At 39.6% G+C, this 27,264-nt stretch overlaps 1 protein-coding gene across 5 annotated transcripts in view; it reads right to left on the bottom strand.

Annotated features, from left to right (window-relative positions):
* Positions 1-27,264, bottom strand: part of RIMKLB (ribosomal modification protein rimK like family member B) — a 50,557-nt gene that overhangs the window by 12,514 nt on the left and 10,779 nt on the right. For all 5 annotated transcript variants that reach the window (XM_059493747.1, XM_059493750.1, XM_059493749.1 and 2 more), the window contains exons 4-6: positions 5,669-5,899; positions 3,676-3,762; positions 564-767 (exon numbers count right to left, since the gene is read on the bottom strand). In XM_059493747.1, the coding sequence (XP_059349730.1) occupies positions 564-767; positions 3,676-3,762; positions 5,669-5,899 (522 nt within the window). The remainder of the gene's footprint in view (positions 1-563; positions 768-3,675; positions 3,763-5,668; positions 5,900-27,264) is intronic.

Below are 27,264 nucleotides of genomic sequence, written 5' to 3'. Positions count from 1 at the left end.
TCTGAACATGCTACAATCAATGCAGTAACCTCCTCTTTCTCCCAGATATGGTCTTTGTGGGAAGAGGTAGCAGGTAGAAACCTGACAGACTTAAGGCAGCATAGAAAATGAACAGTGCAATCCAGTTGCTTATTGCCTTCAACAGCTTTCTCACTTAACATTTTCTTCTACTCTCTTGCCAAATGACTGACTCCTCCACCTCCCTTAAGTGTTGCTTTCTCTCTTCCTTCATTTTCTGTTGCTCTCAACAGGATGAAACAAATGATAACATAGCATTAGCATCAAAATGCCATTACCACATCAGTTGCTCCATTTGTGTTCTAGAACTTTCCCATGCTTGTCATCATCCCATCTATCAAACACTTTGAGCAAAGATCATCTCTCCTTCTCTGTTTGCTCAACATGCTTCTTACTTAATCCTTACTCTCATGTTTCCCCTTTAAACCCCCAGCAGCAAGCACAATTAACACAAAATAAAACCTGCAGCTTACTTCAGTCAGCTTTGTGATTTTTCAACTGGGTTGAAATATTCTGATCAAAACTATGAGCAATGCTTTTCCTACCAAGTGAGCAGTTACTCTGCATCCTCCCATCTGTCGAGCAGCGGAGCATGGTGCCCACCACACGGCCTCCCACTACGATGACGCGCACATCCTTGCCATGGGACTCCTTAACGTATTTTTGAAACAAGTACGGGGCATCGTGACGGATCAAATGGCTTAGGTCTGCCAAATGGTGCTTGTCTCGTGCCAGGAACACAGCTTTACCTGCATGGAGGAAAAAACATCAGGGTGTTGAAAGCAGCTGCCCATCTGAGCTGCATCAATGATTCAGCACGTGAAAGTAAAACCTCTGACCGGCACACTGCCCATTCTCAGAGGCCCCATCCGTAGCTTATATCCATTTACAAACTCCTCCATGGACAAGAGTGTTCCACTGATTCAGCGCTTTTAAGTGTTCAAGTACTGACAGCTGAGGAGACATGAGTTTAAAAAAATAGAGAGAGAAAGAAAGAAGCAAGGAAAAAGAAAAAAGCTTTAGATAAAGGAGATGGTCTTGCAGTTTCAACTTCTTTTGGTACAAGTCCTTAGTGAGAGGAAATAAAAGGAAGAAATACTTAAAGAGCAGCCAACATGTAATTCATAACAATTTTGTTCATCCAAGAGGACAGGACCCACAGCCTATAGCTTTGACACATAAGAACCAACAACATGAAACTGCTGAACACTGGGCATCTAAGAACTCTGAAGTCTCTAGTGTGCCACTGCAGAACCACCCACTTCTCTGTTACGAAGTTCCTGAGAGCTGCTCTTCCCAATTCTTAAAAGGGCTCACAACTCCAGAATGAGGTCTGCAGTGGAACAACTACAGTCAGAGAAAAATGTTCCACTCCACAGTACCCAAGATAATTTAGCAGAAGATTTCACAAGACATAAAATGAATGGATTATCCTACAACTGAAAAAAAAACCCTCTTGACAAATCAGTAGGTTTTCTGCAAGCAAACCTCTAGGACTTGGATTTTTTAACCTAAAATAAATAATTTCATTCCCTTTTATTTTTAGACTACACCAAAGACTTCTTTGTTCTTCTCCAGTTGTATTCATACTGGTTAAAGTCATCCCTGAACTACTTTCTATCCAATTTCCAGTCGCACAAGACTGCATCCCTTTCCATCTTTACCTACATTTCCCAACTTCTTTTCCCCTTTCTTAAGGGTTCTATGTCATATTAGATTCATGTTTTGCAATAAGGTGCCCACTTTACCTTGAAGCAGAACTGTCAATCAATTCTGTTATGGTGCTAACAGAGTACAAACATAAATTGATAAACTGCCCTCCTTAAGTAAGAGAACAGAAATGCAGCAGTAGCCGAACTAGGATAAATAATGTGTAAAGAACTCCACCAAGTGTTCCTATGCCCTACTACAGCAGCCTCTGTTTAGATAGGATTTAAGGTCTCCATAACACAGAAGACTGCTTGAGGAACATGGAATTTCTCACTACAGAGACATGAGAATGTAAGCTTAAAATTCACAAAAAGTAAAAACCTCCATGTCCTTTCTCCCACTCCAAACTTTAACTCTTGTACAGACAATTAATAACCCTACTGCATTCCTGAAATGGAAAAGGAAGAATGATGCCTTGGAGAGGAGCCACTTAGTTCTTGCAAATCATCCACCATCATGACATCTTGGTAAAACCAGGATTGGCCCATCTGCTGCAGCAGCAAGCTGCACAAAAAACTGGCTAGAAGAGCGTGACCTTTATTCATCAACCAGTACCTATGACCACGTTTACCTATTTATTTTACTTATAATTTGCAAATGGCTGCTCTTCAATTAATTTGAAAAAGTTTCCCCAGCTCTCTTAATGTGAAAAGATATGTACTTTCCATAAATTTGCATTAAAATGCCTGGAATTTAAAGTGCTCTAAAGCAAAACTTATAAACAGATTTACAGGAATCCTGGCTAAAAAAGGGAGAAGAAAATCAATGGCTGAAACTCTAAAATTATTTAGTAGATCTCCACTAAAGGCAGTGTTAAGTCAAATCCACTGTCTTAGATATTCCACAGCTGTCAAAATCACCTTGCTGCAACATCAAACTCTCCACCTTGGCTTTGGAGCTCCACTCACACTTTAAAACCACACTAACAGGTATTGCTGCTATCAGCAGCAGGTCTGATCTTCCTCAGCCCCAGTGTTTTGCTCCCTTCCATTACGTCAACACGAGCATTTGTGCAAGGAAGTGCTAAGTCATGTAAAAAACTAACTGGAGTAAAAATAACCTATCCAGATCCATTTGACATCAGTTCCTAAATCTATTTACTACATGGCTACAGAAGCACTCATGCCAGTAGAAGAGGAGCAGCAGAGAGTGAGAGCAAACTGATGGACAGAAAGAAAGAAGAGGTGTCCTCTAGTTATGATTTTGTTTGAAGTAACTCCTGATTTTGTGCCTTAACTTCATTTTTAGTCTCTTTATAGATCTGATATTGATAAAATTTGTTTTAAAATATATTAAAAACAGAGCAACTTCCTGTGCAAATAACCTCTGGAATTGATTTAAAGATGGTTTCCCTTTAGTAACCACTATTTAACACTAAATTAAGTTGATGTTTGTTTTATATTCAACAGTTAAAACAAAATACTAAAAACAGTGCAATTTAATCTGAACCTGCAGTAATACCACTGACACTGTCAGAGGTATTTTTCTGAAAAACAGAGATTCAGTTTTACAAACAATACATAAGATTTTAATTAAATCGGAATCCTAATTATAGATGAAGTTGAGTAGGAAAGAAGTCACTGAATGAACTGAGATTTCATTTTTTAGGCCTATTTAAAAACATCCCTAAAATCCATGTAGGCTCCTTTCAACTTCACAAACTCCAGACGTCCCATTATTCCAGTTCAAAGCTTTCCCCTAGAAGTCACCGATGCACCATAATTTTGAACACTTTGCCCCCTGCCTTTCCAAGGCTGGGTTCTACTAAAACTGTTTCCCAGGGCTGCAGCCTATTCAACATTCAGCATTCATGGATGGTAGAATTTAGATGTATTGGAAAGAAGTCCAACACCTAACAGATCTTCTTAACTGTTATTCCTTCATGAGATAAAATCTTGGAGTGCTGCTCAGAACAGTCCTCGCCCTTACCCCTGACCTCACACCCACCTCGATGACCCCGCGTGTTCTTCACCACCATAGGGAACTCCAGCACTTCCGCCTCATCAATCATTTTGGAAAAATTCTCATGACCACCTGGCAAAAAGAAAACCAACAACATTATGTGCCACCGGTCTGCTGTGGCCAAATTTGGGATGTAATTGCCATACATTCCTCCCACCCTTACAGCTTAGATAATGCAGAGAAATCATCAGTGAGGCGGACCTTGGTCATGGAGCATGATCAGACTTTGAAGGTGTTTGTGACGTGCGGGATATTAAGACCTACTTCCTTTTGAACTGAAGACACAAATTGACAAAGGCCTCTTGATCACAATCCCAAAAGACTCAATCTAATCTTCCAAATCCAAATGCCCCAATTCAACCATCTTGTTCCATTTTATTCCTTTTACTTTATCAACTTCCATCTTTTCAAATGTCTAACAGGAAAGCAGCAGACACATAACACTAGTAACAGTTCCATCCAAACTACTAACCAGGAAAACAACACAGAACGCGATGACAAGGCATAATCCAGAGAGCAGCAACAACCCAGACCTGGTCAGTTCACCTCCCCCCTTCTGAAGGCTTAAGTCTCCTGTATCTCATTCTCTCTATATCCTGAAGTAGTACTTCAACCTTTTAATCTCATTGCATCTCTAAGGACCTTAGAGTGTAGCTTTTAATGGCCATTCACACAATTATGGTTGATACTTCAAGGTTACTTGAGTTCAGTTCAAAGAAGGCTGACCACAGCACAAGAAATACAGAAAAGTCAGCAGACAAAGGGATGAGCCCCCTCTAACACATCATGCAGTAAAGTGTAGAAGTCAAGTCAAGACACAAAGTCACAAAGTCAGCAGCAGCCATCACAACCCTGCCATGGAGTTTAATGCATGTCATGGAGTAACATGTCATCCAGCACACCCTGCTTTACTTGGCCAAGTCAGCTGTCACTGATAACTTGACACTTGTGGTTTAAAAAAACAAAAATGAAAAGAAAGCCATCCTTCTGTCAAATTCCAGAGGCAGCCACCAACAGAAGTGGGAGGGAGTTATGATCAAACTGCTATGTTCTACAATTATTAAGCATCATTCATGGTCTCCCCTTCCCCAAAAAAATTAAAAACTCATTCCTTTCTCAACAAGTTAGAGCAGCCACATTATAAAGAAAGGGTATGTTTCTTCTCAAATTGTTTTCATGGTGATTGATGGAAAGAGTAATTCATAGTAATTGACAGAAAGCCATGGTTTTGTCAATCTTTTTTCTCATTTTGTAACACTCCCATTATAAAAACTTATTGATGCAATCACACAAACAGGAGGAAAGCACTGGTATTCCCAGAAGGAACAGAGGGTTGAGAGGTATCTACAGTTCTTTAACAGATTGTAATTAAAAGCAGAAACAGCATCAAGGTAGCTCAGACAAATGGTTCCTCTAATCTAGCACTCTGTCAGGAACCAGAGATACCAGAGATTCCAGAGGCAGTCACAATAAACTATAATTAACTGTTTTGGTGGGAAACAAAGCCTAAACTATTGTTAAAAGGTGAACACAAGGGCTCGTACTCCTTGCTACTCTTGTCCTTTCCCAAAAACTAATGTATTTGCAGACACTTTTATTCATATAGGAGTTTAATCTACTTTCAGGTTGTAAGTCTAGTTTTCTGTAGTACTTATGACATTAGTACCCCAAGCTCTTGTCTGCTGTTTTAGGCAACTGGAAAAGAACAGAAAGTATAGCACTAACAGCCAAAGTCAGTTACTTGGAAGGCTGAGGTACATTTCCAGTACTCTTCTCAAAGCATCAAAAGCTAATCAACAAAGACAAAACCAGAATCTGGGTGTCACGACTTTAACTTCCTTTTTGGTTACTCAACACTTAGCCGTGGAACTGGCCTCATGGCTAAATTTCTATGGATTTCCAAAACTTATATCTTTTGCACTGCAAAAGCACAAGTTGTCTAGGCAACTATGCTACCTCTTTGATCCAACAGCCTTACCATATGAAAAAGTGTCTGGAAGAGGCACACCATGGCCAGCAAGTTCTTGAAACGTCCAGAACTTGTTGACACAGTTGAGGATGGCTTGAGGACGATTCATCAATCGACAGCCCATCTTCTCTAGGTGGCGAAGGACTGTGATGTCGCTGTCACTCTGGACCCAAGGTGTTGGCACACGCACAACCACCACTTGTGGGTAAGCAGTAATGAGCTCCCCTTTCACCCGGAGACCTAAAGAAGGAAGAAGAAAAACATCCCAGTCTTAAGTCACAAGGTCTCCAGGAGAAGGTAAACAGGCACAGATACTGCACTATCTGTGATCAGAGATATCAGACTTCAACAGTAAGTGTTAAAACAGCACAACTCTCCCTAGCACGCATCTTGTCAGCTATGCTGTTTCACTCATGTCACTCTTAACTCACTTAAAACTAGGACCAAGCAAAAACCAAACTTAATTAGGGCACACAGTCTTGGGCTCCTTCCCAGGGTGATGGACATTTGTTTACAGGTTGACACTCCACCCTTTCTATGGGTGTAAGCTGCACACTACTGTATCAACAGCTCAGGAGGTTCCTGCCTCCCACCGCTGGTTCTCGCCTATAGGATGCAGTTCATACCTTTCCCAGTCCCAGCTGTATTGATCCCTCTGTTTGGGGCACCACGTTACACAACATATTGCCAAAGTAACAGAGACTAGGTACGATCCTTAAAAAAACACAAAAAACCAGCAGTATTTTTAACAGGTCATTTCAACAATCTGAATAATATTAAATTAAGTAGTCAGAAATAATTTTATCAGCTAACAGGGAAGCACCCTGTGACAAAGGCAAGAACTAGAAGGAAAGCCAGCTTTGCCACCAAGATCAATATATTACTTAATCATGACCTATAGTTTTACAGGCTAATTCTCTGAAAAAGAAACACTGAAAGACGAGCTGCGGGAATAGGCATACAACAGGATTGGACAGGAAAGCATCAAGCTCAATGGAGACAATCTGGCATCTGAGGACAGGAAAAGACAAACAAGGTTTGATATTTATTTGTCTTATGTTCAAAGCAAAAATTTATGACTTCAGCAAAAAAAAACTCAGCTCACGCTGCTATCAGCACCTTAAGGGTTAAAAAAAAAAAAAAAAAGTGAGCTGAGAAATCACAGTGCATCTGCATCTTGTGCCTGCCAAAGGCCACCTGTAACTTGTGAGATCTAACCAAATTTTATTACCTGATTACTGTATTCCAAAGATGCTACATTACAAATACAGACTTGTATCTACTCTGCATGAAGGCACTGATTGCCAAGCGATATATTTCATTTCAAGGTGCATTAGAATTAATTGGGGAGAATTGGGAGGGAGGGAGGGAGGGAGGGAGGAGAGAAGAAGGGGGGGTTTTCCCCCTCTGTACTTCCCTTTTTTCTTTTCTTCTCCCAGCCAGGATGTATTTTAGACCTTGCATTAAACATAATGAAGCAACCACCTAACTCCCAAAATGGAAGTTGAAATGTGCTGCCCAGTCCTCAGGAGAACACAGAACCACACTCTGGAAAGGCCAAAACAGAGCCACATCCAATACAAATCCCTTTTTCCAATCCCCACAGCCACAATTGCACAGAGATGAGCAAACATAAGCAGACGGGTGCTCTGGCTGCTCACCTCATTAGCACCAAGCACTGCCGCATTGCAGCTGACATGACTCGCGTGTTTAAGTAAGCAGGCTCCAGACACACACACACACCCCATTTTAGAGAGGCATCTCAGGCAAGATTAAAAACAAGACACTGCTACAAACCTAAGCAGACTGTGAACAGCACAAAATGGACTACCATCTCCTTTAGCCAGAAAAGGAGTACAGATTCAGCAAGCAGAGGATTTTTTTTACTTATTAGTCAGATTCCACCTTACACATGTATTTTTCCATTTAGGTGCATGCCCAATTACACCCACTTTTTGCCAATGTAATTGCATGCACATCCTGATCCACATGCAAGCTGTGCAACAATCATTCTAAAAAGGGCTATTTTCTACATAGCCCCAAATTGCCACCGTTATCTGTGTTGTGAACCAAAACGACACAGTTTTCCAATTCATAATCTCTCAGTCTATTTTGTTCTTTTGCTTTAAAGTCACACCACATGCTGAAGTTTTGCACCATGGATTCTGAAAAAGAAAAACAGCAGTTTGAGGAGATGTGTTTGTCTCACCTGGAATTCTTCTAAGTACCTGTGTTAGACCTGACTATCAGACTGGTGTAAATTTAGCCAGGTCACCATCCCCCCTGAAGTGACTTTGGAAGTACAATGATGCTATCAACAGAACAGTCTGAGCTTTTGTTTCAGATTCAGTCATATTCTCTGGTCTGGATACTGTTCTCCCCAGAACAAAATTTCTCTCCCCTTACAGAAGGCAGTTTACAAACAGAAAGAAGAGCTACTAAATGAAATGTATAATTTGAATCACTACTACTGATATGCACCATAAAAATTAGCTGCAGTCTCCCAGCAACACAGTGCTGCAAACAGAAGCAGCTTTATTACAGTAAAAAGGAGAAGCAGATTCTGCCATTTTGGAACAAGCATGCATTCAGCATTCCATCTGAGACCCATCAGTTAAGAATCAGGTTAATGGTCATTATTGCCAAGTGGGCTGATAAAATAATATTTATTCACTATAATGTGCTGAAAGCAGTAACACAGAAGATACTAATGTGTAGGGGTAATTTTTTTCCAAAGAACTAATTCATGAATGTAAAGAAGAATAAGGCAAAAAAAAGACTACAGAGATGTTACATAGTGGTTTAGAGGTAATTTTTTTTTAATCATAAATTGTACTAAGTTGAAAGGGACCCATAAGGCTCATCGTGTCCAACTCCTATCACTGCACAGAACAGCCCAAATAATCACACCATGTACCCAGGAGCATCATCCAAATATTTCTTGAACTCTGTCAGGCTTGGTGCCATGACCACTTTGCTGGGGAGCCTGTTCCAGTGCCCAAACACCCTCTGTGTGAAAAACCTTCTTCTAATATTCAACCTAAACCTCCCCTGACTCAGCTTCAGGCCACTCCCTCAAGTCCTGTCACTAGTCAGCACAGAGAAGAGATCAGTGCCTGCTGCTCTGCTTCCCCTCATGAGGAAGCTACAGACCACTCGAGGTCTTCCCTCAGCCTCCTCTTCTCCAGGCTCAACAAACCAAGTGACCTTTTTCACAGTGTGGCACACAAAACTGCACACAGCTGAGATGAACCCTCTTTTCTTTGCAGTTATCAGGTCATCCTGATCCCAAAACAGTAAAGCAGGTTACACTCACTGTTGCCTGTGGACAATGAGCTGACCTCACAAACACACAGAAGGCAGACACTCAGATCATACAGAAATACCTTGACAAATAACAAGTTAATCCATTCATTGACATTTTCAGTGGTTGCCCATGACATTGCAGACACAGCAAAGAGACAGCTATACAGTCCTTCAAAACACCAATAATATAAGCCAGAAAAGGAAAATTCAAGCTTATCCAATACTGTGAACTTTCATATAACTCATCATATAACAACCGCTTTAACAGAGCCTGAGGTTATCACAAAATATTTGGGTATTCTTTGGTTCTAAGATGTAAAAACTCATGGGCTGGAATATCACATAGTAAAAACAGATGTAAACCCTGCTCTTCAACGAGACCTATTCTTTCACTCAGTTCCAGCTATTTTTGTTCTTCCTCTGCAAGACAAATTTCTCCAAAATGGAACATGGTACACCTATAACATTAGACACCAATCATCACAGTATTCAGACAAAGTACAAAAGGAATTTTTGCAATGTGAACTGTAATCACCTGGGAATAAACCTCACCAGTTACACCTCAAAGTCAGAGCCTCAAGTTTCTCTCAAAATCAGCTCAAAGCAGCACATGATAGAACTGAGTGGGTAAATGCATGATTATTCATGAGTTGGCCCAGCCACTCCTCCTGCTTTTCACTCCCAAAGAACAGCAGGCAAGTTTAAAATGCAAAGCAGCTGGTCTCTGCTAAAAAGGATTATTTTGACCCAAAAGGTAGAAGCCATCACATAAACCTGTGAAAACCACAGAAAACAGAGCATTAAACTGTACTAAAGACAGAAGAAAGAGGCAGAGATTGCTACTGATGTTACCTGTGAGATCAGAAAATGTGCATCTACATTCTTACAAAGTTCCTGAGACACTAACCTCCAGCACAGCAGAGCTTATTCATATTGTAAGATACTCAGGATGACAGATGTCTCTCAAAAACCTGATTTAGTACAATTTTAGGGTGGACAAACATACTCTGGAAAAAAACACACAATGATGGCATTATGGATGGCTAAAAAGGATTGAGATTTCAAGCAACTGTGTGTGGCTTCTGAGCATTTTAATTCACATCCAAGCAGTATTTTAAATTGCTTACATTTTTGAAACTCATTATATTCCATTTGCAACCTACACAAATCCTTTCCAATCTCTACAAGACTCATTCATCAGCAGATTAGTAACTACTGCAAAGCAATAGCTCATGTCCAGTTTGCATGTTACAAACAACTGTACTTTTAGTTGAAACAATGCAAATGCTTTCACAGAAAGAATGTAGTTTCAGAATGTAAGGCTAAAAACTCAAAGATTGCAAGGACATCAAAAATATTTTCAGATGCTTTATATATCTTGCTTTAGCAAACATCAGGCACTTTTAACAAAAGATTAAACCTCAGTAAAATTAAATAAATTTACAAAAGATTAAGCTTTTCACTGTGCCTGGAAACAGCTGATACATTGCCTTGCTACCCATGGAAGCTCATGACCTATCAAATCCATTTCTGACCAAACAGATAAAAAGAGCAGGAATGAGGCACAAAAGGTGCATCTTTCATTTGACTTCCTGTATATATTTCACAGAATTTGTCTGAGAACTGTGTGGCTATGAGAAGTTTCCAAACATGACAACACAGTTAATGTACATGTAATTCCATGTATAACATGGATAACTATGCAAAAAATCCTCACTTTGTGGCCTCAGCTGTGCCTACCTCTGTCTTTAGCAAAGCCCCTAATGAACACCAGCTCTCGGAAATACATAAGTAAAACAAAGCAGGAAAAGTGTTTCAGTATTAAGACAGATCCAGTATGTGGAATTTTCTAACTTTTTCTAACAGACATATCAGCATATAAGTGGTTGGTCATCATGCATGCAGCACTACAAAAAATAAAATCTGAATCAAATTTCACTAGCATAAAACATACACCAGCTCCCACCACATTTCCAACCAGAGCTAGCAGGGTCTGGGAACTTCCAGATATATTACCCAGATTTTTCCTCAGAGATCTGTAGGCTACCCTGAAAGTCTCCAGCTCTCAGAACTTTGTTATACAAATTTATTCATCCACCCATCCATGGAGCTGCTAACGTTTCCCAAATGAACAGTCACTCAGCAAGCAGGCTATAATGAATTCAACTCAGTCAGCTGGGAGAAACAGGCAAGCCTTCTACCACACAAACCTTTCCTCGTATTTTGATGATATTACATCCTGCTACTTGCTCTTCACAATTCATCAGTTGTTCTCACAGACATCACTGAATTTTTCTACAAGCCTGGAATCACTCCTGCTCTCAAATCAGTGCATTCCTATTTCATTTGTCCTCCCAATATCTGTCACCCACAAGACACTGCATAATATTTGCATTAAATCATTATAAAGTGTTTAATAATTACTTACAGTTTACTTGCAGGGAATTAAATGTGTTTCACCCTAATTGCCATGTTAAAGCAAGCTTAAAGCTCAGAAGGGAGATATCCCAAACCTTAATACCAGATTACTGCCATAACAAGATATACATTCCCTCACAACTAAATTTCTAAAATTTTCAAAACTCAGCATACTTCAAATATACATTCTGCCAAGACTGTGTCAGAATTAAGGAATAATTAACAAAAGCAGAATTAATATTCATTAAATACTACTCTATATCTCAAAAGCTTGCTGCTATATTAATTTAACTTTATGTATCTATCTTATAACCCAACTATAAACAACATAAAATTTCCAGAAATTGGATGATAAACCTTTTTTTTTCCAACTTCTTTTTTCAAACCTTCTTTGAAAAACACAACTTCATTGAAATATACAAGTATTTTGGAGCAATTGACAATTCCTGGGGGTTTTGCCAAAGACAGAGGCAGTCACTGAAGTTAAATTCCTCTTCTGAGAAGTGGCTGCTCGTGGCAGCTGTATGCTAGATGAAGTATCACACTTCAAATGCAATTTTATTTGAACCAGAACTTAACCTCTGAAAGGCAGCTAAGCACTGAAATTTTAGAGAACCACAAATTCATTAACACCAAACTGAACTTCCCCCTTTGAAGTTGCACAGGAATTTTTCCTATATCACTTATCACCTAACAGCCACAGTTATTAGTCTGATCACTAAGTTGTCACAATTCCTCCAAAATGTTACTGCCATGTAAAAGCCTCTTTGGTATCTAGTATTACCAAGCTATTTTTTACCCTAGTGTCCACAGAAACAGATTTCTCCAACAGTTCTGTGCTGGGTGTTTTAAGTTCAAATTCTCTCCCTTCCTATCCTGCTCACTAGTTTTTTCAAACCAAATTAACGTTCAACCCTACGTATTTAATATGACCTCACCCTACTTCTCCACAAAAAACTTTGCCAGAAAGGCTTTCCCACCAGGATACACTTCCACAACTCATCAGTACCAAGGAAATCACACAGAGCAGAGACAAAACTGATCTCTCTAGAACAGTACTATGCCACTGTATTCTGAAAAAAATGTATTCTGGAAATCAGGAGCTGTAGATTTAGCAAGCCCTTATGATGAAACCTTTACCTAAACCCACTGCTCAGCACAGATCACACTTCAAAAGCAGACATCTGTTTATAAGCCAGACATGGCTTTATTTTAGTTTCTACATGGTTTACGTGAGCCTCTTGTATCTCATTAGGACTTCTGTACAATAGTTCCACAAGGTGATCTCAGAACATTCCTGGGTCAAATAAGCATTATTGACAGAGTTTTAGAAGTCTAAGGCATCTTCAACTGAAAGAACACCCACTTGTGGCAGGTATCCATCCTGTATCATCTATCCAGAGCCTACCAACACTGAGAGCCTTAGAAATAACAAGTTCTGGAATCCCTTCCCCATCTCAAATGCAGAAAGTCAAATCAATCCCATCCTAATTGAGTGTTACAGAACAAGAACAGAATCATAAAATCATGAAGGCTGTAAAACATCTCTAAAACCAAGTCCAGCAATTAACCCAGAATTGCTAAATATACGTAAATTAACCTTACTGTAAACTAACTCCATTCTTAACACTCAGTCAGTCTTTCCCATGTTTTACATGTGCTGTTTCTGTTCATTGTGAATAGCAAGTGAAGAAAAAAAGTTAATGATACACCTGAAATAAAAAGGCTGATTGAAAAGGTCTTTCCAAAAGCAGAAATCCCAAGGAAGATTTCAAGCCACCCATAACAGGTTCTCCTCCCATTTGAGATTAATCAGATTTTTTTTCCTGTAATATCAAAACCTACTAAATACCTTTAAAATGCCTACCATAATGCACCTCATCTCTGTCTGCTACCAAACAATACCTTCTGACACCAGGAGATGCCGTTTATTTACTTAAGCAAAGTGCTGAAGCAAAGTGGAGAAGCATGCAATCTGAGATTCAATTTGTAATGAAGACACAGATCCTTCATATCTGTCTCCCATAACAGAAAAGATACTTATAAAACAATGTCTACACTGTCAAAAACTTTTAATAAATTCTATCCAACTCCCTCTCCTTTCCAATTTTTCCTAAATATATTTAGCTGAGCCTGAATTCTGGGGACTGGACAGATCCCTTCAGTTTATTGTTTTGACCTGTCACTGCAGTCTAAAGCCCTCCTCGTCAAAACTGCATTCAATTTATTAATTGGAAGCACTTATTTTGGAAACAAATGTATCCTTCTTAAAAGAAGGAATTTCGCTCTGGTATTTTGGGTAAAATTGCATTAAACCTGACTCTAAAGCTTGCAGAGATAACATCAATTCCTGTCAATTAGGAGAGTCTGTTGTTTTGTGGGGTTTTTATAATGTGTCAGAGAAAACCTGGTACTTGGACATACAGTATAACACAGTTGAAGTGTCATTGTGAGTAAAGTATTTTCCTCCATGAACACCTTCAGTCCCCTAAAAAAGTTGTTCTAAAAAAGCTATAACCCAAAATTTCTTAGTTTTGACAGACATTAACATAGAACCATACACAAATCAAAGGTATATCAATGAAGAATCAAGAAATCCATTTTTCCTACACCTCTGTAAGCAAACTCACTGAGCTTGTCTCCTCTTTCTGACTTTAGAGGGTTAAAACTACATTGCAATAGCTGTACACACGCTCCATGTCCATACTGTAATGACAACACAGATATAACACTGCAGTATTATTTTGCACCTGATCTGGATGCAGAAGCTTCCACCTAGTCACAAAAACATGTTAACTAATTAAGATACTTACTTAGTATGCTCCTTAATTAATACACTCCATACAATCTACAACGTTCTTCTTGAAAGAAAATGTTCCTCAGTATTACACAGTCCTTCCCACCAGTTCAGTCAAATACAAAAATCATGTTGTGGTAGTACCGTACTCACAGACACCACGCTAAAGCAAGTAGATGGGACAGCCCTCCCACTATCAGCTTGTTTTGACTTCTGAAGGCAACACATTTAAGAGATCAGCCAATTTACCACTAATCTCCAGACTGTAAGGGTAATTCTGTGCTGACCAATCCCTACAAGCTGGTAAGTATCTTTATAAACATTTCATCTACACTACATGATCTGAAACTCTCTTGTCTGAAATAATCACCCGCTGAAATAATCACCCGCCCAAATAACAAAGAAATAAAAACCACTAAGGGTCTACAGCTCTCATCACAAGTCAATGGCAGAGAAGAGAAACAAAAGCTTTACCACTTCAGGTATGATAAGTCTCCTTAGTTCATTTAGCTCTTCCACAGATTACTCAAAGAATCACCTTTAAATATCTGCACATTACATTTTTCTTCAAGTTCTTCCATTTTACAGCAACACAATCATGGAATTTCACTACCAAATGCCACTCTTGATCTGTTCTTAGTTACTGAATTGCAATTTACATTCATTCCTAGACTCTGCCTCTAACAACTTAAAAAGATTAAAAACTCTGAAAGGAAAAGGTCTGACAGCATGCTATGAACCTTGGAAGACCTAAGCATGAAAGGAGAAGAAATGAGCACCCCTTTAGAAATTCCCGTGCTGAAGAAAGCACTCACATAAGGTTGTGGTTCTAAGGCAATTTTGACTTAAATCCTGTTGCTGCCAACAGTTTTACTCTCCAGCTCCATGCAATCCTACAGTGGCATGTAGTGCCACCCACTCCCTATCACTCATACACAGACCCACTGGTGAGCTGGTAATCTTCCCACACCAGCAGGAAACTCTTCAGTTCTTCTGTGGAATTCAATTTCTTGCAGGTGTTTCAAGCTGAACAAGCTCACTGCAGGATCTGATGAATCCAGGTGTCAACTGCAACAGAGAAACCTGGATCACAGCAAGGACAGCAAGGATCTCAACAGTTTAAATTGTCAAGATAGTGCTGTTTTGAGACTAGAATTATCTATAGTGAGGTGGGTATTCTTTCTGCATTTACAACTCGATTGTCACTATGCTAGCCCAGCCTCCAGCTTTGTAAAACCAAACCAATCAGACTGATTGCTGTTTCTCCAACTCCTGTCCTATGCAGGTAATATATTCTCCAGTGGCTTCCACGCTCTCAGGTTAAGAAAAATTTGCAGCAAAACTGCTACAAAAACCCAGTGGCCAGAGCTGTTTGAGCAGGACTAACAATTACAAGCAACAAGACATGCAGTTTACATGTACAGAATCCTTTCTGCCTGCAACCACTGAACTTTATTCAACTCCAAGCATCCACAAAGGGCATGCACTTTCAGAATCCTGCCTCACCTTTAGTCCCAAGCATGTAAGGAGGAGTGCACAAAGAACCATTTCAGTCTTAGGCCAGAATGATCCTGGGAAGATTGACAGAAAAAGAAAAGGAAGCAGGATATGAACATGCACATTTCAAAAATTTCCAGTCAATACCAAGTTATTTCTACCTGCACTTACCATGACTTCAACACATAATCTCTGCTCAATTGGCAGCTGGATAGTTTGCATGCCTGAGGTACTGTGGTGAATGGATAAAGGCTCCTTTAGAAGGACAGGCTGTGAATATGAGAAGGGTTTGTGCCCCATACAAAGGAGGAGATCACACACATGCAGCTCTGCTTTGGAGTGCACAGAGCTAGACAAGAGCCCAGCAACTGATACAGCATACTAACACATTGTGACCATATATTTGGACCACCCACTCCATGAGGGTGGTCTAACTTTGTCACACACTGAGAGGCTGTGGCAGCTTCATCCTTGCAGATATTCAAAACCTGACTTCATACACCCCAAGCAACCTGATCTAACTTCAGAGCTAGCTCTAGCTTTCATGTTGGCCTCTGTAACTAGAAGGTAGGTCCAGATGTCTTTTAAAGGTCCCTTTCAAACTCAATTATCCCCCTGATTCTCTGGGGCCTTCTCCTGCAGTATGCCTGGGCTCTTAAGTTACTTATTGTTATGCCCAGCTGTAACAGTAGGATGCTTGCTCCACAATGCCCTATTTCATATCCCAAACTAGATATGTGGGTTCACTGGGCAACATCCTGTCTTTCTTTTGCATTATCAAGAGCATCTGACAAGTTCTTTTAGTCATTAAAAATTAAAGATCAATTTCTTCATGCTAGAAGTGGAAAGTGCTTTTATAGGTTTAACAGTTGTAGAGGAGAGACAGGACCCAAGGCCTGATTCTCTGACCACATGGAAATTTGGAAAGAGATCAAAGAAGAAATTTAATATATGGTAAAGGCAAATCCTGTCTGGAAAGCAAAGTAACAAAGTGGGGAAAGAAGTTGTAGGCTTTCTTTGTTAAGCTCTAAAGAAACAACTGAAAATGGGCCTCACATATCATCATTTCATTTTCCTGGATGTAGTCATCCAACAAGACAGGCCTTCACAGAAAGATGCAGAAAGCTGTCAGGGAAACAAAGGGTAGTACCCTTTAGGACCTGAGTTGAGTTTGAGTCTAGTTTTGTGGGGAAAAAGCTACTTCGAACCTTAAAAGGATTTTTAAGATACACTTACCAAAACTTTGTCTCACTGGGAATAAGAAGCAACAGACTGCACGCCAGACAAAGGAGAGTTAAACTTTTACTGCGAGTCTACAGGATATTCCTGAAGGCTGTCTGAGTCAGGGGAACAAGGACACATAGTAACACTAGCAGGAGAACTTGGTGTGGCCTCTCCTGTTATTAACAACAACATTCATTGAAGGAAAAGGCATGACATAGGAAAGAAAGCTAACCCTCAACACGGAGAGGCAAGATTTGCATGGCTCTGCTTTCTAGAACAGTGTGGTTGGTGCAAGGAATCTGAAGCTCACAAAAAATAATTTCATTATCATAACAACCAGCTGCCTCTGCCACTCCAGGCTCAGCCAGGCTCACTAGTGCTCCCTTCCTACATATTAAGAAAAATCTCAACTCAAAGCAGGGCATCCTGCCTGACCACAGAACTAAGAATGTAGTTCACCCTGTGAGTCTGTTCCTCATCCAGGAACAGAAGGCCCAACACTTAATGTTGATGTCCAAAAGTAATATATTACTTTTTTTATATCTATGAAGATATCCTTAACCATGAAAAAAGCCTGCAAGGCACCTCATAAAATATGAAATATAAACACTGAAAGCAGTGCTATCAAAAGAATGTAAACTGAATTCCAAGAATGGAATAAGCCAATTTCCAGAGTAGTCGAGTACAATAACAATGGGGACATGCCAATTTACATATTCATGAAACAAGTAGAAGGGAGAACAAAGTATAAGAGCAACTCCCCCAGGTATTCAGGTAAAATTCCTTGGTCTCACTGACAGAATACACATTATCTTCAAGGTAAATTTATCCATGGACTACTATTCAAAGACAAGAGTATTAGGTCACCCAAGTAATAAGTTATCATTCCAGCACTCCTGGTTTCCCCTACATCTACATTTTTCAAAACCTGGATAGTAAATAGTGTTGATGCATCCAGCACAGTCCCTATGTGCATGTACTTTATTTACTAAGAATGTAGGTATTCAATATTACATTCAAAAGCTACATTAAGAGAAAACTATTGCAGCCACAAAGCCAAGCACACAAAGGTTAGAAAAAGCCACAACTAAGGATGTCTGTAGCACTGATCTACACACATACTGTCTTCAATTACACAAACAAATATTATTTTTCCCCACAGCAGATACCTAATGTGCATAGAAGGTACAGCACTCATTTAACAAGTAATGACTGAGGACTGTATTTTCTTTTACATTGTTTAGTGTGTAATCCATGGATTGGTATACTGAAATCCTTGCATAAAACATATCACTGTTAATTTCTTCTTGAGTTTTATGTATTGTGCTTATCACAGTAATATCTAAGTCCTTCACAGTCATAAGTAATTTTGATAACACCACAGGAAATCAGTGAATATTCTACTGATCCCCATATGGGGGAGGGAAACCCAGAGATAAGTGTTGACAAAGGAATTCTAGATGCCACATTTTGAGGCATCATGATTTCTCAGTTGCTCATGCTGTTCTTATTGACTTCATTTGTGGATCTAAGTATTCAGCTCTTTCATCAAGCTGATCCTATCATCCAAAGTCTGGGCACTCAGAAAATGCAAAAACATGCAATTAAAGGCAATTTCTGAGCAGTTCAATTTAAATCGCCAGACTAACATTTTTTCTTCCAGCAATGTTCTGCTTCAATTGTCACAAATTTTTGTAATCACAAAAAAGGCATCCTACAAATTGTCCTCTCCACCATACTGCAAGTTACATTTCCAGAGCAGAACACCATGTACTTTAAGGAGGCTGACAAAAAAGTAGCAAGCAATTAAGTAATTTAAAATGTAGTAGCTGAAAACAAATACACAACAAAGAAGACAAAATTCCAAATATGATTTTGCCAATTTGTAAGTTTAGGTCATTTGCTGCTGCTACTCATAAGAGAATTTTATCTTCATACTTGCAGATAATCAAAAGCAAACTTCATCCCTTGACACCTAAGTAACACCTGACATAGTGGAATAGCATGTGAGGGTGAGACCAGCTTGCTTTGTCCCAGATTCTCACTTCCCATTCATCCCCCCCATAGAATTGATCCCCTCAGACATTCCAGTTAGTTTCCAAACCATGGATTTCTCCTACTGTCATGTAGTTTCTCTGACTGCAATTTTAAATACCACTGTAACCACTCACTTGCCTGCTTTGCCTTCAAACTTGTTTCCCATTTGAATCTCCTTGTTCAGTTTGCAAGTTTCATCACAAAACCTGTGCTCCCACCAGTTCCAGTCTCCAATTTCCTTCATGAGGGAAGCAAAACTCCTTATCTAGCAAGAGTTTCTCCGCAATCACTTCCTGTTACTGTTTCTTGTTCCAGCATGTTTGCCAAGTACACTGCCTTCACACCACATCTTTCTTCACTGGCACCTCAGTCCCCAGTCCCAAACCATCTTCAATCATCTTGTCCCCATTATATTTGGATGGACCATTCACGTCTTTGTGTCAGAGAGAAGAGGTATAACCAATATGAAAGAAGATCCCTACTTTAAATTGTGTGCTCAGACCAAACTGTACCCTCCATCTCACTTCAGACACTGCAGAGGATCTTTCTTTTCCATAATATACAGCTATGTTTCAAATGGTTTAGCTGTAAAGTTTAAACAAGTCTCTAAGATGCTTAACAGATTATTTTTTGAAATAGTAACAATTTGGGACAAATTTATGTCTACTTTCACTAGCAAAAGCCACTTCAGCCAAACTGAGTTCCTGTTCCAAGCCTTTCCATCCAAAAAGATCCTTACAGATTTGGGGTAAAACATTCTTTTTTCCTTGAAGAGCCCTCCTTCCACTGCATGACTTGGCAAAAAAAAATCACAAGACAGCCTCAAAGAGCCATTTAAGAGACAAATGTATTATTAGTAAGGACAAATTCTAAGCAATAAAAATCTGATGCAAAGGTTTAGCCCACTGTTATATTAAGATAGGTGATGTGAGACCTATCTGCAATGTCAAAAAAATCCTCATTCAATGTTTTATCAGACATAAATACATGACTTAAAACATAATCAGTACTAAAACTCAAAATTTCCTTGCCCAAACTAGGTGAAGTAGCAGTTTTGTACCAGTGTCACCTGTCTGGCCAACAGATGTTTTTATTTTTGTTTCGTATATAAGACAGAAAGCAAAACAATATGCTCTTCTTACTGGAAAGCAAGGAATAAGGAATTATAAATTAGGACTTGTCATCCGTTTACCATCTTGAGTGTCTCAAATTATACTTTTAAATAAATCATGACTTTACCAGGAAGTAAGCATAATGACAGGACATCAGCAATTTCAGCAGTTAGGTCAACCATTGAGATGTCAAAGCAAGTAACTTTTATTGGGGGTGGGGAAACCAAAATAATCTATTCATTAATTCAAGACCTCTACAGTACTATCTGGAGCATGACAAGAACCTTGGAAGAAGCAGCTTGACTTTTCACACTAGATTCACAAAGGGATTCTGGCACTTTTCACAGTAAGCCAAATTGGTGGTGAAGATACCCTTTTACCTCATCACTCAAGGACAGTTACTTGGATATGGGACCCAAATACTGACACAGCCATCAGACCACAGAGCCCTCCTAGCTGATCTCTCTCTGTATCATATCACTCTGTGTTACATTAAGCATACAGCTAGCACGTCAAAGATGAAAATATTCCATCTCTAAGGTCAGGGCACGAACCTGGGAAGAAATGTACTTGTACTTACTACTTCAACCAAAGACAGAGGCTAAACAAGTCTAACATTGAGGCAAATGCCCCAAACTCCAGTTTCTATGTACTCACAGCTCTTTTCTCCACATGATGGATCAGTGAACTCCTGGGAAGGCTCAGCAGAGATGAGCAAACATGGTGTGCCTGTGAAGCTCTAGGAAAATATGGGAAGCGACTGACCACATCCGTGGCTAAGCAAATTGACCTTATCATATGATGATTAGAGGGGTGGAGAACCCCTTCCATAAGGAAAGACTGAGAGAATTGGGAATGTTCAGCCTGGAGAAGACTTTCAGGTGACCAAACTCCAGCCTTTCAGTACCTGAAAGTTGACGGCAAGAAAGATGGTGAGTATTTACTAGGGCACGTAGTGACAGGATAAGGGGGAATGGCTTTAAACTGAAAGAGCGGTTTGCTTTCAATATTAGGGGGCAATTCTTGATTACGAGGTGATGAAGCACTGGCACAGGCTGCCTAGAGAATTTGTGGCTGCCTCATCCCTGGAAGTGTTTAAGGGCAGGTTGGACAGGGCTTTGAGGAGCCTGGTCTAGCAGAAGGTGTCCCTGCCCATAGCAGGGAGGGTGAAATGAGATGATCTTTAAGGTCCCTTCCAACTCAAACCATTCTGTGACAAAAGAGACCAGAAGATGGCTTTTAGGATAAAGGTCTGTAACACTTAGGACACTGTCTGACTCTGGGTTGAGTGAATCAATTGCATGTGTAAATGTTTGCCCAGGAGAGCAGCAAGAGCCTGAATGTCTCCCCAAGGTAACTAAACCAGCATGGGGGAGTGTATCCAGGGCTCAGCCCAACCTAGAGAATAAAAACAGAATGATTAGCCAAAAGAGTTTTGAAGAGAGCAATGGGCTTGAGTTGACTTAAACCCCTGTAAATCCCAGGGACGGGGAATGCCCAGTGTTGTGATAGAGAGCATATCAAAAGGACCTGTAATGAGAATCACCTTTGCATTGTGCTCCAACAGCTCTGTCTACCCTCTATTTCTAAACTGCTTGTCAAACAATTCATAGCTGTATATTTTGAACAACTAAGGAGAACACTTACACAGCTTTTTACAAAAGACTTCTTCTTCTTCTGTCCTTGAAAAAACTTCAATTAAAAGGAAATCATCCCCCTCAAAGTTTCCCAGCATCGTATCAACACAACAAGACAACTGACATGACACCTAGAGGATACTTTCAAATCAAGTTCTTAGAACTCAAGGGAAATATTTATTGATCTTCTGATTGCTGTGTTTCCCTACCAGATCTAATTATTCTTTAGACAGAAACTGCCAAGAAACAGGATTTGATAGCGTGGATTTTGAGCATATCATTTCATGGGTGTTACATTACAACTATTATAATAAACAAAATCTTTGACCCTAATAACTGTATCAGTGGAGTCCAACCCCCTTCTCACCTAAAAATCAAGAGCACTGGCATACCTAGTCTTTGTTACTTCACATCTTAACAAAAAGGATCAAATCACTAGTGTGTCTCTTCCAATATCTGTTCTCCCCTGCTTTACTCACAGACGTGTCGAGATGGGTAACAAACACAGTAAGAGTCCCCAGCTCAATTCCTGCCCTATATTGAAGTACAGAGCAAGAAAACTTTTCTGTATAATAAGAAAGGTTTCCTACAAGTTAACACAATTAATTAGTGCAATTCAAGCAACATTCCTCTCACAACATAAGCAGGATATATCTTTGCTGTCAGGTATTCTGCTCAAGTTGTCAGAGCTCTAACACATTCTGCTTCAACTTGCTTAACTTTTAACAAATAAAAAGGCATTTTATCACACTTTTAATCCTAAAATGAACTAGATTTTTAGAGAGATGGAAATCATATAAGCTCTACCATTCAAAGAATAATCATTATAAGGACACCATTACAGATTTTTATGACATTGTAAATGTTAATTATTTACAATACATGGAAATAAAAAATAATTGATAATTTCAGTAGTGACATTCTTTTTGTTGTTGTTCTGCTCTTCATTCCCCTCCTTCCATGCAGTAAAGGGCAGATACAAAAGGAAACTGTAATTGCTAAAACTGGTATTTCACCAAAATTCACACGTAAGAGTTTATAAAAATAAGAAAATAAAGTGACTTGTCCATGGACACTGGTACTCCTAGAAGCCCCTATCAATCCAAACACAGGCCTGCACACTGGAAGACCATCTCAATACTGGCCAAGGTTCAGCAGTACCAGTCTGTCTCACATTCACAATCACTGAGAATCAACTACCCATCATTCACAAATGGACAATTACCAGACTTGAGAAAAGGTGGACAAAGTCAATTGTTTAAAGAACAAGTGATAAGGGTACTTCCCTGATCACAAATCTGGGAGAGCAAGCATAGCCGTCAGTTCCATAAAATGAAGTTTTTCACATCAATACTTGGGCTATCTTCTAATCTCTCCCACTCCAACACACTTTGCCCTTCTGATTTATGTGCTGAAGAACTGTTTGTGCAGCCACGCTCCTGACTCGGAGGGCTGATGAAGTCTAAAAAAAACACCTGCCACCAAGAACACACTGGTTTAAAACCACATCAGTATGCAGACCCAGTTCACAATACAACTGCTCAGACAAATGTGCCAGCAAAACTTGCTTAGGTGACACAGCACTGGAACAGGGATTGTTGGGAAAGGGACACAGAAACCCCCAACCAGTTAGACTGTCTTGTGAAATGTTAGGCTAATTTTCATTTCTCATCTAGGATGTATGGAAACACTTCTTTCATCTTGCTTTTGTCCCTTTTTACATTGTTTATCATCCAGATGGTCACTCCTGAGAATTCTTACAACAATTAAAAATCTGGCAATGTTTTCTGGCATTTTCAGATATGATGACATGCACGTATGTTCAAGATGATGTGCCCTACAAGTCTCATTTTCCTGGCTGGCTGTTCTAAAACACATGCAAATGAAAAACTTCAGACCTTAACATAGCCCTTTGAAATTAACATAATAAATACCTCCCTGCAGAAACATTTCTACCCCTCTACCTTGCCAAGGTGGCTTTGGACTGAGCCCATATCTGCAACTGGGGACATACTGAAGAAACAGAACAGTTTTGAGAAGATCAAATTCACTGTTAGCCTTTGTTACTTTAGCATCAGTTTAAGATGACAATCATTCACATAAGAATAGAAATCCCTGACAGGAAGGAAGAAAACTGCAAGAACATCCAGGATGGTTACAGAGTATAAATCCTTTCTTTCTATATGCATTGTAAGAAAGTTGTCTTTGGTGTCATAGTTCTGAAAAAAACCAAACCAATTCTTCTTAACATACATGGCAACTGTTGAAAGGCACTGTTATTAAAACATGATAATAAAGCAAAAGTTACTCTTTTTCTAGTAGAGATGTATTTGTCTTGGGTATGTAATACTGGGGTGTTAAATACTAGATTACACCCACCTCTAAACACAGCTACCATTCCAAAATCTCCTCTATATAGTCCATAGCTGCCTAACAGTAATGCTTACGGTTTTAGCATCAATCAGACTGGAAGTGATCAATTTCCACAGTGAAAGAACATCAAAAATGAAGTTTCAAGTGATTCTAAGCCCAGCACTTTCCACAGCACAAAATCCACCTCATGCCTAACCACCCTGCAGTCCTTTGCACACAATGCCGTTCCTTCTCCTGCTCTCACTTGAGTCACAAACCAATTTCCCAACTCTGCAGAGGAAGTAATGGCTGCTCTGGCTGTAGTTAATAGCAGGAAACAGGCCAACTCTGCAGTGCTCAAAAAGGCACCTTGCCAAGCCTGCCTGCTTCTGTTCCATCATTCCCAAAGCCACTGCTGCATGCTTCAGGAAAAGCTCTTACATTAAGGTGCACTGCTGGACTAACAAGTGCCAGGGGACTACTGACACAGCCAGAAGGAAGAGGACATGACTATGTTCCCTCTTGTACAAAAACATTAAGAGTTTTGATATTCTGATGTGGAAACCATTTCATATACGTAAAAGCCCTCTCTTGCCATGGATCTAGCTGATTCAAGGTGTTTTTTTGTTTTTTCTTACCATTACATGGAAACACAAGAATTTGTTATCCATCCTTACCTTTTTCCCCCCAGCTTTCTATACTTTACAGAAATCTTTCAACTAAGCCAATTCCTCCATGTTTATTTCAAATTACGTCTAATCCAGTGTGTGAAAAAAAAATCAGAGATCACAACTACTCATTACTAGTTCAAACTAAATAAGAAATGAAGGATAGATCACATGAAACAAAAGCACATCTTGCAAGATGAAAGACTGAAACAAGACACTGCCTCCTATTGCAAAGTTCAGGCCCACATTGGAAACCCTAAATCAGATGCCTAAACCAGCAGACCAACCTTTACCAAATTAAAAGAATCTATGTTCTAATACTTCCTCTGCAGAATAAATGAAGGTAAGAGATCTGTTTCCATATGCTACCCATCTGACTGAAGAAAAGCCAGCTAACTGTGCACAATGTATTACTGTTTTAGAATACACGACTCTTACGCCCTTTTTATTCCTCACCTAAGCTGACCATCTGGTTTCACATTCCCAAAGGAAAAGCCAAGTAAGTCTTAGGAAAAGGTAATACTTTGTTTTATACTTAAGTCACTCCAGCATCTTCAACAGTTCAAAGTTCATCAAAGCTACTTTCCTTAAAACTATTTTCCTTCACAGGACAGTATCAGAAAATATGGAGATTCCAAAAATCTACAATAAAGGTATTGGTAAATTGCTGACGCAGTGAATTCCAATTTCTGCTGTTCTGGTAGCAAAACAATTTAATGAAAATATTACTATATATCATTTTAATGAGGGAAGGATCCAAATATCCCTAACATTTTCTTCACAGAAGAATAGTTCTTTAACCATGCTGTCCTACAGGTAAGGTCTGGAGTCCTTGGGGAAAGGTACTACTCAATCCTGGACACAGGGAAAAAGAAAGAATATTCAGAATGAAGAGACAATCCATGGGTATGTTTTGTCTCTTGTCCACAAAGTCCCCCTATAGGGTGGGATTTTCCTACCAGTTTCCCTCACCTCCACCTCATCTCACACTACACACCCCTGCTCACAAGCTGTAATTTGTTTAGCTGCAAACTCCTCAAGCCTGTTACATCACTGCATTAGCAAGCTTAGACATATAGTTTAAAAGTACACATTTAGACAGGACTCACTGCTAAGACTTCAAATAAATGTCTAAAAAATGTCCTGCAGAGTTTTGTTGCATTACTTGCTATTTGTATTTGTATTTCAAATAAATATAAGAAATTGCCAAACTAGATTAGAAAACTAGACATTTCAGTTTGTAATCCTTACATCTGGTAAATACCAAATGCCATGCACAAACAAAATAACCCTAAAGCTGACACAACCAGACATCCCAACCACAAGAAAATTCCTGTTTTGAAGCATTTCTGGAGCTATAGCTAAATCAACATCAAGCCATTCCCTGAAAGAACACCCCATTCTTCCTTGCCTGTGTACCAGAACTAGGAACTGTGTGACCTCAAAAAGGGTTAGTGCAACAATCTAATCCAACAGAAAACTGTTAATTATTTGGTGGAGGTAATCTTCCATTGGATTGGCCAACTCAACTCACACAAATGCAAGATCTTCCAAAGTAGCAGACAGAGAAGAAGCTTTTTTTTTCATTATCTGAGGTACAACATGAAAGCAAGTCAAGAGAGACATGAAGTCCTTTACAAGGCAAGCAGCAACAGCAATGCTGGAAAAGGACAAGAGGAACACAGATGCTCCACTTTAGATTGTCCTAGACTGGTTTAGCTTCAAGAATTTAGCTCTTAGGAAACTTGGGCTACAGCTACACAGCGCAAGTTTAAATCAAATCAGCCCAGTATCACCCTCCACTTTTTTCCACACATGCGTTCTGGTCCATTCCTGTGCAACAATGTTGTGCATGTCTGATTCAGTAACCATCTCAGCACACTCAACCCACCAGAGAAGCAGAAAGAATTTATACAGCTCTACTCCTCCACTTATTTTTTCTCAGCTTTTTCCTTGGAAATCTACAGAGTACTACTGCCACTGTGGAAAAGATAAAGGAGTGCATGGCTTGCGTAAGCAGACACCTATTCAAGTAAGGCATAAACCACTGCTAATTTCAAAAAACACTTGTTGAACTTATTTCCAAAAGCATTTAAGCATAAATCAGTTTAAGAATCTCCTTTTAGACTAAAAAGGAAAAACGAATTCTACATCTTTTAACTTGAATTTACAATCACTTCTGGACTCATGCTGTGTTGAGGTATCTAAGGTGGATCTTGAGCTGCATACAGGTTCACCATGTGGCTGTTGATACGGAGCTTGTATGGGGTGCTTGGGATTTTGGGTCATCCTGAGTTTCAGCTGTGAAGGAAAAGGAACTAGCAGGGATTGCTGGGCCTATGCTGTTGCTTTGCTTTGGGAATCCAGCCACACTTCCCATCCTGCCCCAAGGAGTGGCTGCTGCTGAATCCACTGAGTGAAACAACGCCCCTCCTCCCCCTTTCTCTTTGGCTATAGCAAATCCTATCACGTCTGACAGACACAAATTTTGTAAATCTCTGCATCACAAAAGCTTCTGACTTTGGCCTGAGCATCAGTGATATCTGCATCAGTGTGC

The sequence above is a fragment of the Ammospiza nelsoni genome, chromosome 2 (genome assembly GCF_027579445.1).
Source record: "Ammospiza nelsoni isolate bAmmNel1 chromosome 2, bAmmNel1.pri, whole genome shotgun sequence".
NCBI classification, from domain to species: Eukaryota; Metazoa; Chordata; class Aves; order Passeriformes; family Passerellidae; genus Ammospiza; species Ammospiza nelsoni.
Note: the sequence above shows the minus strand (reverse complement) of the source record. Positions and strands in the feature narration are given on the sequence as shown.